Below are 17,694 nucleotides of genomic sequence, written 5' to 3' on the forward strand. Positions count from 1 at the left end.
GATGGATATGAGAAAAGACTCTGTTAGAACAGAAACTCATAGAAGCCCGCCTCTAAACAGAAAAAATTAAAATTTAAAATTTCCTTCAGTTCCTAATGATATATATGACAATATCTTCTGTGGAAAGATTTGATGAAAATCGTGCGAGAAACATTGCACTTTACGACATGTTCTTCGATCTATTGTTAGAGTTACCTCATATAAAACATTAAGGAAAGCCAAACTGTTATATATATGAATTTTATCGTAACTTTATTTAAAGAGTTACTTAATTCTACTGAAATACATAAAATTAATGGGAGTCAACTTTACAAAATAAACACAAATTTCAGATAGCCACGAAAAAAAGAAGTTTCTGAGCTAAAAACGATTCAGTAGACGATACTTACCAAAAACTCAATCATTAAAAATGAAGAAAAGAATTTTGTAAGGAAAGAATAAAAATTATGAGTCTAAAATGAAAAATTTTTCTATGCCGGGTTCCAGAAAGGCAGTCCTTTTCTAAATTTCATATATACAAAAAATAAAATGTAAATAATTTCAAAAAAGGAAATAGCCAAACTGCCAATTAGACTTTCTGACGCCAATCGATCCTGAAAAGACAAAATTCTGAGAATTTGGTGTCAAAAGAACAAATCTGGCAACTCTGTCTATTGAATTAAGCAAGACCATGCATTGACACATTCAGACTCGCCGACCGTCACATGACTTGTCACCAAGTCGAGATTTGAAGATACGTCGTGAAAATATTACCGACACATACCGTAGATAAAAATATAAATAATAATTGAAAAAATAATTGGTCGAACTCTTATGGAAAAATTTGGAAATAATTTTAGTAAACTCGATAATCTTTTAATCGTAACTACTAACGAAAAACAAAACTTTCTTCTCTGGATCATTTTCTGATATTTATATATCGTTTATAATAGTCTAATAAAGACAAATTTGAAATCAGATTAAAGTCTGTCCGGATGTCATACGAAAGTATATGACGCAGCACATGCATGATACGTGTGTTCTGTGTAATTTACCAACACTCCAATGACAAAACTATAACCATCTTGTTTGAATAATGCCAATGCTTATTGGTTGTTATCTGTTATGGTTGTGAACAAGAGTGTGACTGTATCCCCGAATAGACGCCATTACGTCGATTTCTTATCTTTATTGAAAATTTAATTTGTTTAAATTTTCTTTCCTTCTCTCAAATGTAGATTTATTAGAAATTATAATTTTTATTGTAAATAAGGATTATAAATTCGACAAAAGAAAAAAGGAGAAGAATTTTTAGATGAATTAGTGAGTTATGCGTTTATATTTCCATAATTTTTTAAATTTAAGTAATTATTGTTCTTTCTTTATTTTATTTTATTTTACTCTTTCTGCCCTTTGGGGACTAAAAGGATCATAACAATCGTGATTTCGGCTAGGCTCAGAACGGGCTTGTAGTTTTGTGCAGGCTTCAACACATGGACGAGAAATGAAAAACGATATACTGTAGATCCTCACTGTCTATGATGAATTATAGAATCTGGATAGGATTAGAACAGAATTCTCTACATATTCTGCATATCTTTAAAATTAAAGTAGGCCAAATGACTGGGCGGTAGGACTGATTTTGAAGATATGTCTGAACTATATTTTTAAGGATGATTATATTCACAGTATGTAATTCTTACGAAAAATGATTAGGAGACGAATGGCGTAGAAAGATTTAAATGTTATTGTTACGAACTACGTTTAGTCGAATAAGTTTTTTTTTTTCGATTTGTTATCGTAATTCTAAACTAGATATATTATATAAAAATATCACAGTAAAACAGTTTCGTTAAACTAAAATAATACGAAGGCGGGCAACCAGACAAATCGTTAGAAGTTAAGAAAAATGCGTTTTATTTAAAAATAAATACGAGTTATTAAATACATTTGTTATAAGTGAACTCTAGAGAATATCGTTAATAATCTACGAAATATCGGTTTTTTCTTACGGTTAACATTTTTAACGGCTACTAACTCAGAACAAATAAAAGGAAAAACTTCTTAACACAAGTATATGAATTGATCAATAAATTAATTACTGTATATATTTAAGTTTATCGTCTTAAGACGTTTGTGTTCAATGACGAGATGCCACTATTAAATACTATGAGTGTGTAATCGTTTTTATGAGAGGAGCGATGGCTTATTAAACATTTGAAGTAAACTACCGAAGACGACAATAGATAAACAGAAAATGAAAATTTCTCTATGATTTTTACACACAAGTGTACATGATTAAGAATATATTCCAAACAGTAGTAATTTAGTATTATTTTAATAAATTTTCGTCCATTCGAATCAAAATTAACAAGATTGAGGTTACGTTAGCAAATATCTAGAATTATTGATTTGTTTTTATAAGAAATTGTAAGCAATTATTTTCGAAATATTATTTTTATACCGTTTAGGGATTAGTATTACCGAATGGTAAGAAATTACCAAAGAATTTCGCAAAAGTACTTACATAAAAAGCAATTTATTTTTAGTAATTACAGAGATAAGGGGAAAAACGATTTAGAAATTGATAAAGATTGCTAAATACGATATTCCGAGGATTAGTTTTGATCGACTCTTTTAAACGAGAATAACTCCTACGTCTGGCTATCAAATTGGTCTCTATCTTTAATTGCAATAAAAAAGAAATGTTAAGCGATTAATATTATATAAATTTTAAATGTAAATAATTTTCTAACTTAGTTGATATTATTTAATTTTCTCTTTGGTTAAGCGTAAATTGTTGACGTTACACCAGTCTTTAATAGACAGTATCGTTATTTCTTAATTTCCACCTATTTTTTCTTCATTCGTTTTTAAGCAAAAACAAGAAACTCATAAAATTTTTATATAGAAATTAAGAGTAACGAAAAGTCTCGCAAGACTTTTTAAAGGGTTTGTTTACTCAAAATATATAACTGAAATTCTAGAATTACCTACCTGTAACTTCGAAACGGTTAACGGAACCAATCTACGTAATTTTATTATTATTAAAGTTATTTTTAAAAATTATATCCCGTGTTATTAAAATAAGAACTCTTAAACTCTTTTTAAATATGACAAATTTTATTTATGATTCTTATTATTCACGCTATTGCGGAATTACTTTCGGCATCTCGACCTCGACCGAAATGTAACGCTGGTCGAATTTCTGTTTAGTAATTTGTTAAATATCTATAAAACTCTTTCCTTTTCTGTAAAAATAAATTATTTATTAAACAAATCCTGTGATTTTTTTTCTCTGCCTTTTATAGTCTCTATTCTAAAAAGTCTTCTTGTATGTCATATGTGATTTTTATTCTTTTAAAGATAATAAATAAAATAAATTAATATATTCGAAAATCATTTAATTAAATCGATATCATTTTCGTATAAAATGATAATGAAATTCGCAGTATTTTCTTGTCTTTATACGAAGCATTATAAGTTATACGTTAACAATTCATTCAAACCTCTAAAAGGTTCATTTTATGTTTTATCTCAACTGAATACTTGTTATTACGTAATGTAACTTAACAGATGCAAACAAAATACAAAGTTTAGATTTACTTATTTAAGACTTAAACAAGAAATTATAAAAATGGAGTTTGAATTTTTCTTTATAAATATTAGAATAGGAATATTCGAGACTAACTATTTAATTTAATTATCTCTTAATTTGCAATTTATGAATGGATATATTGTTAACTCTTTAACTTTTACTACGTCCCATTTCTCGACATTGCATCCTTTTTCGATATTACGTAGCACGATTGATCACGGAGTTTCTCGTGTTAAAGTACTGTCGATTGGGTTACGTTGCATCGAAGATGGGACGTACAGTACTTCAGAGTTTGCGAAACCGAAGTCAAAGATACTCGTTTAGTTATTGAGTTCTCTCCATCATTCCTCTTAAATTTCGAAAAAAAACGATCGAAAATTTGAGTTAATTTGTGATTAAATATTCAGGCATTAACAAAGCTACTACTTCATTAAAAATTTTATTTTAGTTAAAAGACGGCATATTTTTTTAAATGAAATCATTCGACTTTTTAGATTTAGGCTATTTGCGTAATCTGAGTGTCATATTTCAAAAATGCGTCATTTTTTAAAGTCATAATATATTTACTCAATATATAATATTTCGTCATCTCTTATGTTAAATAAAAAAGACGTATACAAAAGATAAATGGGACATATCTGTTCTTCGCATCGATCCTAAGGCAAATTCTTGAATGAAAATTCCACGATATTACATTTGTTCCCTAGAGATATATCTGTAAAAAACCAAACTTAAAACTACGAAGAAAAATTGCAATAAAGAAAATAAAAAATTAACATAATCGTAATTTCTTCATTGGCTAATCCTACATTATGTAGTCTAAATACATTTTCTTAATGTTTTGTTTATTGTTTATCATCATTCAATTGAAATAGTTTATAAATACATCTCACAGGCTTGATTAATTGAATAATAACAGAATGTTTACTTTATTTACTTTAACTTTTATTTATATCTTATAATAATAAATCTAAACTTTTGTAGAAAATTTAAAATTAAGACGAAGCGTATGTGTTTATTTCCGTTCATTATATTTTTAAATATAGAAATATTTAATCAATAAAATTAATCTAGAAACGTTTAAACAAAACATTAAAGTAATTTTCATACGTTTAGATATCGCATCAAATCTAATGCATTTATCTATCGATGATTGGAATTTAAAAATATTTACTGTATATTATTTCTAATAAAAGAATATTTTACATTAATTTCAACAATTTTTATTACAGGAGGACAAACACTGAATAATGAATTATATTTCTCCAGATTACATCCGATTCAGGTAAATATTTTCAAAATTGTTTCGTAGTTGATCGTATCGAATTTTTTAAATTAATTAATAACGTATTTTGTGCCGTAAACACTAGAAATTATATTTAAAGTTACTATTAACTTCGTAAATAAAATTTTACTATCACTTATAATAAACTTCGTCGTTAATTTTTTTATGGATGTAAACATCCAATGATCTAGATGATTTTAAAACTTATCTTTCTATTTCGAATTTCCATTATTTATTAATACTTCGTCAAAACGACAAATTATACTTAAAACAGAATACTTAAAGAAAATGGAGGACAGATTTTTCATTGTTTGTTGTTGTGTTTAGTGTAGTGACAAACAAATTTTATAATCTTATCATAAACGCCGATTACTTTTAATTGTTATATCTGAATAGAAAAAGGCGACTTAGTTTAACGAAGAGAACAATTACTACAAAATTGTTTGTCTACTAAAATTAAATCTAAATCTTGACGATAACTTTTTAGGGTAAATTTTTAGTAACTGTCCTATACGAAAGCGCAATTCATTTACGGTTTATAGCTTACTAGTTTTTTAATAAATTCTCTATTGAAGAATTTATAGATAAACTAGCTGTTACCGGCGACTTCGCACGCACGGATTTTGCAAGCAAACACCATTTATATTTAGTTTTTCAACAACCATAATTGTTATTTAACACCTACCGCTGAGAATGATGAGAATTACTGAGAATCAAACGAAATGTTTTGAATTTGATCGATTTTCTAGAACGTTTACAATCGTTCTATAATCGAACCAATATGCAATTCAATAACAAATAAATTCGAATAACAAATTAGAATTTAAAACGGTTCGAACATTCGGTTAAAAAATCGAAATATATAAAAATATTTATAACAATGTCTGAAATGTTATCAATTTAATATACCTAAGTACTCAATGAAGATTAAACGTAGTTGAAAACAAAAAATTGCATCTAAAATAGTACAGTAGAAGCCGTTCTTCAGGTTAAACCTTAATCCTCTCCCTCTCCTCCCGCGGGGGAATTTCCAAAAATTCCTTCTTAGTGTACAGTACGTTTTCATGACATACCCTAACTGTGTACCAAATTTCACCTCCTTAGGTTCAGCGGTTTGCTCTGGGCGATGATGAATCAATCAGTCACCCAGTCAGTCAGTCAGTCAGGACAAGTAATTTTATATATTTAGATTACTTCGACAACAGGAAGTCATAATCCGTAAAAGAACTAGAACTTAGGACTTCGAATAGAAAGAACTAAATGTCTCTTCGGTTCTTTAATTTCAATTATTTTTATTTTTATTTACAGTGACCTAGTGGATAAACCACTGAACACTGGAGGTGACGGTTCGCGCCACTCCAACGGGAAATGAGAAGTTTTTCCGGTTTACTTTGGGTTTGCTAACATTTAAATAGGGAAAGTTTCCCTCAGTCTTCCCGGAAAACTTTCCTTTGGCAGACCACTCACATGTTGCGTTGCCAAATTCCATCAGATCAAACCAAACCAATTTATATCTATTTATCGTTTAATTTCGTTTGCGTGAAAACGAAATAATTTGATTGAATTCATTAATTGCGTGCGTATTTGTGAAGTTTCGCTTCGTTTTGATCCTTTCCATATTTTTTTTTCTGGATTAAAGAAATTTGATTACTTGTTTAATTATTCTTCAGTTTTCACAATAAAAATTAATTAATTTAAATTATAATTATTTTTAGAATGAATTTTAATGATTTTGTCGAATAGCAAATAGATAGTTTAAGAAGTACTGTATTAAGAAAATGTTTTAAAATTCCCTATTTAATTAATATCATTAAAATTATAAGTAAAGTTAAAAAAAACTTACAGCATTTCTTAATTTTTAACTAAAATTATTTTTTAATGTTTTACATAATTTTTGTAGTTGGTCTTTTATCTTTATCTGGAACAGGGACAAAAGCGTGCTGTGTGGTAAATAGTTAAACAAAGCCAATCAGCAAACGAAAATTCAAAAAGATTTTAAATTTAAATTTGAAGCGACGTTTATTATTAAAACTTTTGTTGGTATCAATACTTTTTATTTAACAAATTGGATTTAAAATTCCACTGTACAAATAAAACATTTAAATTTATTAAATTTAAAATTAAATTAAGTATAGATTTTAAATAATAATTCTAAATTAGTATTACAAATTTTATAAAGAAATAAATGAATACATTTTGCAATAAGAACTCTCGTTAAAAACTATAAATATAAACGAGCAATTATTTATTGTGGCATCGTCACAATGCCGGGCTGCAATTTTTAATCATATTTTTAATTTATTTACTTTAAAATATATGCTTTTCTTCTCAAATCTATAGTGTCTTGCCCCTGTATATCATACTTTCCTGCTAGAAATAGAGTCGTGCCGGTTATCTATCTAACTCCTTTCAGGGAAAAATTTTGAACTAAAATAATATGACTTCCGGTGCAAATAAGAAGTTCGTATATAAGTAATTATATAAGACCACCATATCTGGTCTATATTTCCATCTATCTAACTCCGTTCTCGAAGTAAAGAAAGGACAGACAACGGACAACAGTGGGAATTTATAGGTCTACAATTTTTTTCAAATTGCAACCCAATTATAATAAAATACTAATATGTTTAGGTTAACGTCGGCATAAAAATAGAAATTAGCATATAGATATAATAAAAATACTAACAGAAGTTATAATATTCTTAACAAGGTATTTGTAATTATTTTTTGGTGATGAAAGCGACGAGTGACGGAACACGAAGCGGCCGTGATGGACGTATGCGGATCGACACAGAGCTTTGAGAAGATGGGAGTGGCCGTTAATCAACAATTGCAACAAGTCACAGTTCATCCGGACACTTGGGTCTTCGTTACTCGATGCACGGCCATAGGCAAACCCTGTCGCGGCGTTAAAGGTAAGTCTCTTTACCTGAACACTAACTAGCACAATCGAATAAATCTTAGCATTCTTTTTATTTTTACGATAAAGATGTAAAATATTGTAAAGAGATAAACACCCCATAAACAACAATATTTTATTTAAAATCAAACGTTTTCAGTTTATTTGATAGACCATCTTCGTTCATGATATGAGGCCGGTTCGTATTTCGCGAGAACGGAAAAGAGAAGAGAAAAGGCACAAAATACATTTAATGTGCAAAGTCTCGGACATAGAGATTCAGTGACCAGTGACATAGAGATTCTTTTAGTCAGTTCTGTTGGTAGCCTACAATTCCTTGCATCTTTTTATATGGGACTGATAAAATTGAAATGATTAGAACTAGAGAAGACTTATCTTCGTTGTAGTCTATTATTTCTATATTTTATGTCAATTAAACGAGAATAGACATTATCTTCACATCTGTATTATTTAAGACTTGCCTAAAATATCGAAAAATAATTTTGGGATAGTCTTCGTAAATTTCTTTTATAGAGATTCTCCGTTCTCTCTTCTCTTCTTGAATTAATTAACCGCACAAGAATACTCGCTTATTTAAAATTTTTTACGACTTAAGTATGATTTTGAAGGATTTATTTTATACTGCAGGCACCGAAAATTTATACGCGTTTCTCTTTTGAAGTATAAATGCCTGTGTGAAGCGTGTAATAGAAAAGTATAGAGACACATTCGCTTCTCTTTTCCGTTCTCACGAAGTATGAACCAGTCTATAGAACTACTCTACAACATAGAAACGTTTGATTTTGAATAAAACACTGCTGTGTATGGTGCGGTAAAAATATTGCTTTGTATAATTTTAAAAATTTTATGTAGAACTTTCTAATATATGTAACTATAGAATACAGCTTTTAAACAAAGCTTTATATACACTTACATCACAAATAGTTATAAGTAAAATGGTTTTGATTATAATCCTGACGTCTTCTTTATTTCACTTAGCATCCAGAAGTGTAGATTTTGTATCAAAGTAGATAATCCTTTGTCAAATTTTTACGAGAAGACACAAAAATATTTAAACAAATTTAGGCGATACGATTTTTCGAATGATAAATAAACTCGGAAAGGATAGGCCTATGCTTACTTACAGGGCTGTGAAGAGGAAGAAGCGGGAAGAAAAATCCCCAGCTCTTTCCTCTCGTTTAAAAAGAACTTGTTTGAAATAACTAGACGAAGAACAGAGAAATTGAATCAAATCTTTCTTTTACTCAGTTCTATCCCAGCAACTTCAATTGAAGCATCTCGAGAGAGCTTTTTCTGCAATGAGACATTTCGTCAAAAAATTATGAGTCCGATTGTGTGATAACACCTTCAACAATGTTTCTTAAGGCAATACTTTAAATCCGGTTAATTTTTTGTTTGTTTTTTGTTTTTTTAACATTTTGTAAAAGATATTATTTTTTAATTTATTTAATTTTCGCGTCTTTAAAAAGGCAAATGTTTTATTTTATTTTTTCAATCAAAATAAGTAAACAGCTGAAATTTAATTATTTTGTTTCTAACTTCCTACTGGTCGATAGCGGGTTTTCTTTAAAATCAAACTTTTATGTAAGTTTGATTAAAAAATGTGAATTGATTCCGGGAATTCCGGAATTTATTACTATATTTCCCGCTTCCCCAGGAATGATAATTGCCTGGAGATTGAGAACAACTCTAGTTCCTACTTCCTACCCCTGTAAAATTAGTATTTATTTTACTAACAGAAAATAAAATCGTTAAGATTGCTTGTTATTAATAAATAAATATTCTATGTATTTCATTTGTTCAAAAAAAAAAAAAAAAAAAAACTAAACAAAAGGAAAACGTGACCCGCTCTACTTTTTGGGCTCATACAAACTCTCAACCTCATGCTTTCTTATTTATTCCAATTACTCTTCAATCTCTGTTGATTAATATCATTTAAGAGTGTTATATTATTTGTTCTCCCATAGTTATTCATTGCTTTATATTGTTAAGTCCAATACGGTATAGTACATAAGTAGCGGCGTCGTTAAAGTCAAAAAGTTCGTACGCTTTTCGTTATACGCAATAGTACAGGAAATAAATAAGAAATATTCGTTATCTACGGATCTTTTAGTCATTTTTCTTATATCTTGGTTTATAGGTATTTTTTTCTTTTTTTATTCTCTCTCTCTCTCAACCTGATCATAAATTCTCCTCCATGAATTAATCAAATATTTTCCAAAGATTGTAGAGAATTTCGTTGACTTATTACAGTATTATTTAACGACTAAGCTGAAAAAAATATAATTATATACACTACCAATGTTCAAAATACAATAAAATCACATTAATGATTGTCCTATCTTAATTTATTTATACCTCTCTGTTTGATATTCGTTTTCTAAAAAAATGTGAATGTACTGTACAGTACATTTTTAAAATATGAGAATACGAAGTAATTATAGCATCGTTTTATACATGAAAAATGTTGCAATTAGTAAAACTTTAAACCATTAAATCGTAGTTTAGAAATTAGCAAATTCTTTAAACTGTAGCTTACAAAATCGATATTTTTTTTATCATGTTATTAGTAAGATTATACCCGTGGGACTGGAAGAGATTAGTTCGATATCTCCTCCACATAAAAATAATTATAAAAATAGGAAACGATTATAATCTAAATTGTAGCATTCTCTTGAAGATAGCTGAAAGTTTCGTTTAGTGTATTATGACGAAAACATAAATAAGAGAGGTTAATTTTTGTTCTACTTCTGACAGATTCGGACTATCAATGCCAACTAAAAATATTTTCATTTAATTTTATTTTTTCCGTAATATTCGGAAATTAACGAATAACTATTATTGGTAAATAAAATATGTTAACTGAAAATAATCTTATCCTAAACATTTTTTTTAAATAAAAACTTTTCGGCATCTTTAATATGAGTTAGTATTAATAAAAATCAATTATATTTTGTAGAAATTTTTTGAAAAAAAAGTGAAAACTTGGAAACAAAAAAAAGGGATTACAAAATTAAATGTCAACTTTTATAATTTGCACAAACATAAAACATTTTTACAAGTTTTTCCTTAACAAATTTTCTGAAAAAATTATTTAAAATGATCGAATACGGTGACATTCAGAATACCGAAGAAGTTTTTCGTCCTGTTCAAATCCGAATTTTCAGAAATGATTAATAATGGATTTAATATTGTTTGGAAATGAAGTAAAACTACATACAATTACTTCTTTCTTTTCTCTTTTAATTGAATCGAATCTTCAAAACGCGCATAGATTTTCGATGTTTTTCAGGACACATGAGCTTATTCGATAATGAGAATGCAGATCAGTTAGCTGAACAAACTACAAAGAGACGTCTTAAAATAATACACACCGTTTCAAATACTAAAGTAAAAACAGAAGTTAGAAGAATAAACTCTCAGTTTAACATATACAACACTCTCAGATTCCAAATAAAAAAAGTAAGAATTTTGAATAGTTCCAATGGCCACGCATTCTTGGTCGACTTATTATAACACGTGACTTGTAAGCCTACTGTATAAACGAAGTATTTTGTTCTAAATTTCAAATTGTTGGTCTCCCAATTCTCGCATTTTTTTCTTAAAGTGTTAATTTTCTTTTTCAGTTTTGTAATTTCTTTAGATTTCTTGCTTTCTGGGATATCAAATCTTCGTCCTCCTTAGAGATCCGACAGCCAATTCACACATGGTCACTTTGAGCATTTAGCAACATTTTCTTGCCCTTTAAAAGTTGCCTGTAACTTGTTAGCTTTTAGTTTTAATGGTATTCTTGTTCTGGTTTTGCTACGGAAACTCTTAGATAACACATTCACTACTATCACTGGCCAACAGACCTTTCGGAGTAGACGTCCATGCAACTGTTACTTTGTCACTTACATGGACGTCTCACCTCTGCAATCTCCCCAGCCTCTCATCTCTGTTCTATTTATTCGCTCTATCTTTTCGATACGCCTCAAAAGAGTAGGCCTAAATCAGTAACGCGTTATCCTATGGGAAAAAACGGCGATTGCCTGAGTTTCCACCAACAGGTGGCTTTGAATCAATCGTTTATAAACTCATTACTGTAGTAACAATATCGAAATTAAAATTTGGGTCATATAAGGAAACCAAGATTGCAGTGTGGCGCATTCTATTTATTTTATACGAATAATTAAAGTAAAACCCTTGTGACTCGTGGACCGGTTAGCATCTAGACCCGTTAAAATGATTACTTTTTGCCATCTCAAAAATTGCGCTAATACAAAAATATACTACTAACAATATTTCTTTGATTACATATTACTGTATAAATAATATATGTAAAAATACACTTTCTTTTGACAAAATATAATTTAAAAAAGAGGTCGACGATAGTAAATAGTCGGAAATTTTAGAGTGAATACTGCTATTTGTAGATTTAACCGAGGTGCTACTCCCAGATATTTATTAACAGATTAAAGGCAAATACGAAGGAAAGCTTTTAACGGAGGTCGTTTGACCGAGAGGGATGAACTTGCTTCCTCCCCTTTTTTACTTTTGTTCGTTCCTGGCGAAAGTTTGACTTTTAATAAAAGTCATTCTTTTAATATTGTCTCGCCTAAAAATCTCCCGTCGACACGCGAAATTGGCCAAACCATCGACTTATTATTATATTTTCCCCTCTTCCAGACGGCAGTAGCGCCATCTCACTTCGAAAATTGTAAATAAGTGACGTGCGTCGAATTCGGTTTTCGCATTATTTTAATATACAAATTCGAAAGAAGAAAAGTAGGATTTTGTGTTGGATAGGATCATTTAATTAAACAAATACAGCAATTACTTTTTATGATGATTCTTCCAGTATTTTGTCTTTTTTTTTCTTTATGACAAATATGTTTGCGCTTTGAAAAAGAAAAAATTATTTATGTAACTCGACCGGAAAAAAGAAGAAATTATTTATAAACGAGAAGGTAGACTGCGACTACTATTTACAATATTTTGAGTTGCCGAACAACAAGCAGACTCTCTTCTCGAAAATAATTATTCTCCTTCGAAAATTTTGATAATTTTTAATGATAAAGTCGTTTATTCCATCGCTTAATTTCGGTTATATTATAGTGTTAGGATGTGTAATATATAAAGTTTGAAAATATAGATTATAAGTTACATAGTATCTATATATATACTGTAAATAGTCACTTTATGTGGTTATGACGTGCAGAGAAAAAGAAATAATGATTTAAAAATTATATCGCTTACATAATCAGCTGATTCATGCCAAACTTTTTTGTTTTTGCACAACTGCTAGTCTGGCAAAAAAACTGATTATTCAATGCTGTTTCCTTTTACCTTAGGGTTTTCGTTATTTATTGTTTAATTTCATTTGATAGGATTTTATGTTATTATAATTGTACGTTTGTATACGCTTAACCAGCAATTGTTGCTTCTTCGCCAAAAAAAAAAAAAAAAAATATGGCCAAAGACAACACTCCGGTCACCTTGCGGCTTCTTCAATAACTTCTATTATTAGGGTCGGATTAGCTTCCCTAATGTGCGAATGTGCTCGGAACAATTTGCTTCATTTGACTTCCGATAGTCTTTCCTTTACAATTAGTTTTAGAATAACAACGAGGAGAAGTAGGATATCTACCGAAGGCAGTAACACGTTCATGCCGTCAGTCGTTATTTTCCAAAACATCTACAGTACAGCAGAGTCTCTATCGTCCGTCATTCGCCAGTCCGACAAGTTTAGTCCGGCACTCCTCCTCAGGGAGATGAACATGACTTTTTACCACTTGAAACTTATGCGACAGAGAGAGACTGATGTACAGTACAGTATTACAGTAGAGTATGTATATACTGTTAGTCGCTAATTGTTCGTTGCATGTGAGGTCGGCAAAACAGTCACAATCGTGATTAATACGATAAATTAACCTGTGAAATAAGTGCATTTTTTAGTGTACAGTATCATACACACATACAAAATCCAGTAATTTGACAATCTACTATAATTCGATAACCGCGGTCCGATATATGTCGGATTACAGAGAATACTGTGTTTCGCTGCTTACACTGTGAATAGCGGGCATTGTTGACAGACGTTACATTATATCAATGTACCATGCGTTATACAAAAATGAATAAAATAATGTTCATGGCAAACGTTACGAAGAAAATAACAGGATTCTGTAGACGCTTACAGATAAATTGATCTTTTGTAAGGTTTTTATCAAAAAAAGAAAAAAAAAAGCTAAAGCTTCATCACATGTCATTTTTATGGGCACTTTGTTACTTGGAGACTGGTATGTTTTCTTTAATTTCGTAGCTCTTCTTGGAGAAGAACTAGATACTTACTTCACTATTTCTGCTGCATCACGTCTACCTGTAGACCGTAAGTTCAATTCAGCTGAAAGAAGAATTTCATCAACATTGTTTGATGCCAGCAAAAGTTTCACTTTGTTTTTTCGAAATCTATCGCTACTCTCATTGAATGACTTTTGGGGTCGGCCGATAGTTTTTCTTTCTTGAGCACCGCTTGCATCAAAAAAAAATTTAACGTTTAACTAATCACTACTTTTATCCAAGAATTGTTTCAATATGTAATGACAGTTAGTCCACCGTTCTTTAAGCTTTTTGCAAAATTCAGCACTTTTTTGCACTAGTTCACGAATATGTTCATCAGAATCTTCCAAACCACTTTTAGACAATTCATAATCACACACATGGGCCAATCTTCTTGAAACATTCGGTTTGTTTCTCCAAACTTCAAATAGCTCTCTTCTTAAAATTTCGTTCTCCAACGTTAAAATCTTTATTTAAAAAAAGTTGGTAAACATGGTCATAAAACAAATATAAATACTTATACACTCGGATGACTTACTTAAATCTTGAAATGGTTTCACAACAGACTTAAACGGCCTTTGCTATTGCAAAGGCCGTTTAAGTCTGTTGTGAAACCATCTGTTGTGAAAAAAATATGACCTTAAAAATACGTAGACCAAAATAGAGAATAATGACACGTAAAAATTTTTAATGTATAGAAACTAAGGGTACGTGATTGTAGTTTTATTTACCAAATAACTTTATTTGATCGGTTACAAATTACGTGTACACAAAAGAAAATCAGAAGATAATGTCGGACGACGTAAATGATGAAAGATTGCCGTGCTATATAAGGGATATTTGCATACTCCCATGCGAATCCTGTTAATTACTTTTAAATACTAGTTGTTACTCATAAATACATAATCATTTAGGATCACACTAAAACATTATTTAGGCTGATTTGATGTATAGTACAAAAATTTTAACTTTTGTTCAGTCAGATTTTTAATACGAACCACTGTGCATCGTTCGGTACTATATTTTACTGCGGACACATACACTTTTTCCATAGCTACTCATCGGCTTTGTTCTTTATCCTAAGCGAAGTAGAGTAATAAAAAACACGTGCTTCAAGCGCGCGCTACAATCATTTCGATGCCGTGTCGAACGTGACTACTAATGAAGAATGGTAAGATTAGACACCAGAGGTAGGGGTGATCAGACGTGCAGAGCGTTTCTAATCACAAGATTGATTCGCGTTTTCAGTTGTTACATAATCCTCATCGGCTGTGTAAAATATGCAGTTAGCTATATATTTTTTACCCAGACAGACAGAAGTATTGGCGATAAGCAGTAGCGTATTGTTATTTGAACACTGCGTAGGAGTGATGGTAAGATATGCTTAAGACTCGGCATCCTCTCTATTTACAAAATGATTACTTTTTATATCATCTGTTATTCTTTTTATACGCAAGCACAAAATTATTTGTGTCGAAAATGTCTTTAAACCTATATTTGAACTAAAAGTTGTATTCCGAAGTAACGAACGTGATCTAAGGTAGAACACCAATAATTGACACGAGTCGAAGCGATACAAATTAGATGTTTTAACCGACAGTTACAATTTAATAATGGAGAATTTTAAATTTATATTTTACAGATAATATGAATTCCGTTTGCCGTCCTAAGAAGTCTTGGGTTCAAGTTTACGGTCGAAGCGACGGAGATTCGTGGCAACCTCACTGGGTGGCCGTAGACACGGCCTGCGTTTGTTCTCTCCAACTGAAGCCCTCGGCCAAACTTCATTTCTTACCCTAAAATAATTAACGATTATTTATTTTAAAGAGGATCGTTCATTGTAACTGTGTAAAACGACATATAAAACACTATAACAGAAATTCAAAATGATTTCCTGTCTCAGTTGTCTTTTAACAAACGACTTCCTTTGTTCCTTCGCTTAATTGTAAATTTGAAACTTTCCCTATTATCGACGTCTGCACTATATTAAAAAGAGAAAATCGTATAGGATCCATAACTGAAAAAATTTTTTCTGGCGAAGATGATTTTGGGAATCAAACAAAAATATGTGAATAAGGATATTTAAAGAAAAGTATTGAATTCGTTATTTATGTCCAAAGAATTTATATGAAATAGTTTGAATTTAAAATATTCCCTAATAAAGATAACGTAAAAGAATGTGAGTGTTGTATTTGCGTAATTGGGAAGTTACCCTTATTAAAAAGACTTTCTGACTTTTTTCAGTTTTTAGTTCTAAATAACAATATCTATGACGAAATAATTTTGCTTAATTCTCAAAAGCAGGTATTCATTGAAAATAAATGAATTGAATTATTATAAAATGTTTTGGAATTAAGCTATCATATCATTTTTTTCGTAAATATTTTAATAAGTATTCGAGCGTAAACCATAGAAATATAAATGAAATAAAACGAGCAATTATTTATTGTGACACCTCACAAAGCAGGACTGCTATTTTTAATCATATTTTTAATTTATTTCATTTAAAATATATGCTCTCTACCTCAAATTAGTGGTGGCTTGCTCCTGTACATCGTACTTTTCCTTTAGCAATACAGTCGTGCCGATCATCTGTTAACTGCTTTCGGGGGAAGTTTTGAATTGAAATAATGTGCCTCCGGTTTGTAACGGAAGTTAATATGTAGTTAATTGCTCTTGCCCCCTGCCTCTAAGCTTTCCATATCTGGTCTTGACTTTCATCTATCTAACTCTGTTCTCGAGTTAAGGAAGGATAGACAAATAGAATAACAGACAGATAAACGGACGGACGACAGCGGGGATTTATAAGTCTACAATTTTTTCAAATTGCAGCCCAATTATAATTTTTTTTTTAAATTTATTCTGCTAAACTTTTTCTAATGAAAATTTCGTGGCATCTAGTCTCATTCGTTTATATTTTCCTTTTTTAATTATAATTATAATTTTGTAAGCTAAAAGTGTATTTTTCGTCGAAGATTTTGACTGATGATAAAACTATTTAAATTTACGACATATTCTTTTTAAAAATATTTTCGAAAAGTTTCTTCCAATTACATTTGATTTTCGGAGATAATTGCCTCGTTAATTACAAATTAAAAGGTGTGAATTGCCAGAAATGTTGATCTTTTTTATTTTAAATGTTACATTAGTATTAGTTATAGCTCTATAACAGAAACCGATAAAAACCAAAACGTTTTCTTCCAAGCTCCTATGTTCTTGACGGATTTATATCGACCGTAGGAATTTCAGTAATGAAAGATATTTCTAAGCGAAATATTAAATGTAAACAATTATGGCAAAAGAAATTAATAAAAATGGAAAAAATTCATAGTGAATTTCTTGAAAAATAAGTTAAATAAATAAAACTAATTTTTCGAGAATTAAAATTATGTTTTAAATATATTTGCAAAGAAAATACTTCATTTTAATATAATTATTTACTTGTCATTTTTCGTTGTCACAAGATTTTCATTTATGTTAAAATACAGTACCGGAACCAAATATCCGGCAAGTTCGAGACCGGAAGTGGTCCGAATTTCTGGATTATCCGGTTTTCTGAACATGAGCTAAATACTCATGTATACTCAAAAA

General features: G+C 29.9%; 1 protein-coding gene across 3 annotated transcripts in view; it reads left to right on the forward strand.

Annotated features, from left to right (window-relative positions):
• The window catches only part of LOC136972779 (uncharacterized), a 46,166-nt gene extending 29,903 nt beyond the window's left edge, over positions 1 to 16,263 (forward strand). For all 3 annotated transcript variants that reach the window (XM_067267425.1, XM_067267426.1, XM_067267424.1), the window contains 3 exons: positions 4,810 to 4,862; positions 7,603 to 7,777; positions 15,746 to 16,263. In XM_067267425.1, the coding sequence (XP_067123526.1) occupies positions 4,810 to 4,862; positions 7,603 to 7,777; positions 15,746 to 15,903 (386 nt within the window). In that variant the 3' untranslated portion in view covers positions 15,904 to 16,263. The remainder of the gene's footprint in view (positions 1 to 4,809; positions 4,863 to 7,602; positions 7,778 to 15,745) is intronic.
• Positions 16,264 to 17,694: the final 1,431 nt, after the last annotated feature.

This window comes from Centruroides vittatus, unplaced genomic scaffold, assembly GCF_030686945.1.
Source record: "Centruroides vittatus isolate TY-2023 unplaced genomic scaffold, ASM3068694v2 contig_301, whole genome shotgun sequence".
Lineage (NCBI taxonomy): Eukaryota > Metazoa > Arthropoda > Arachnida > Scorpiones > Buthidae > Centruroides > Centruroides vittatus.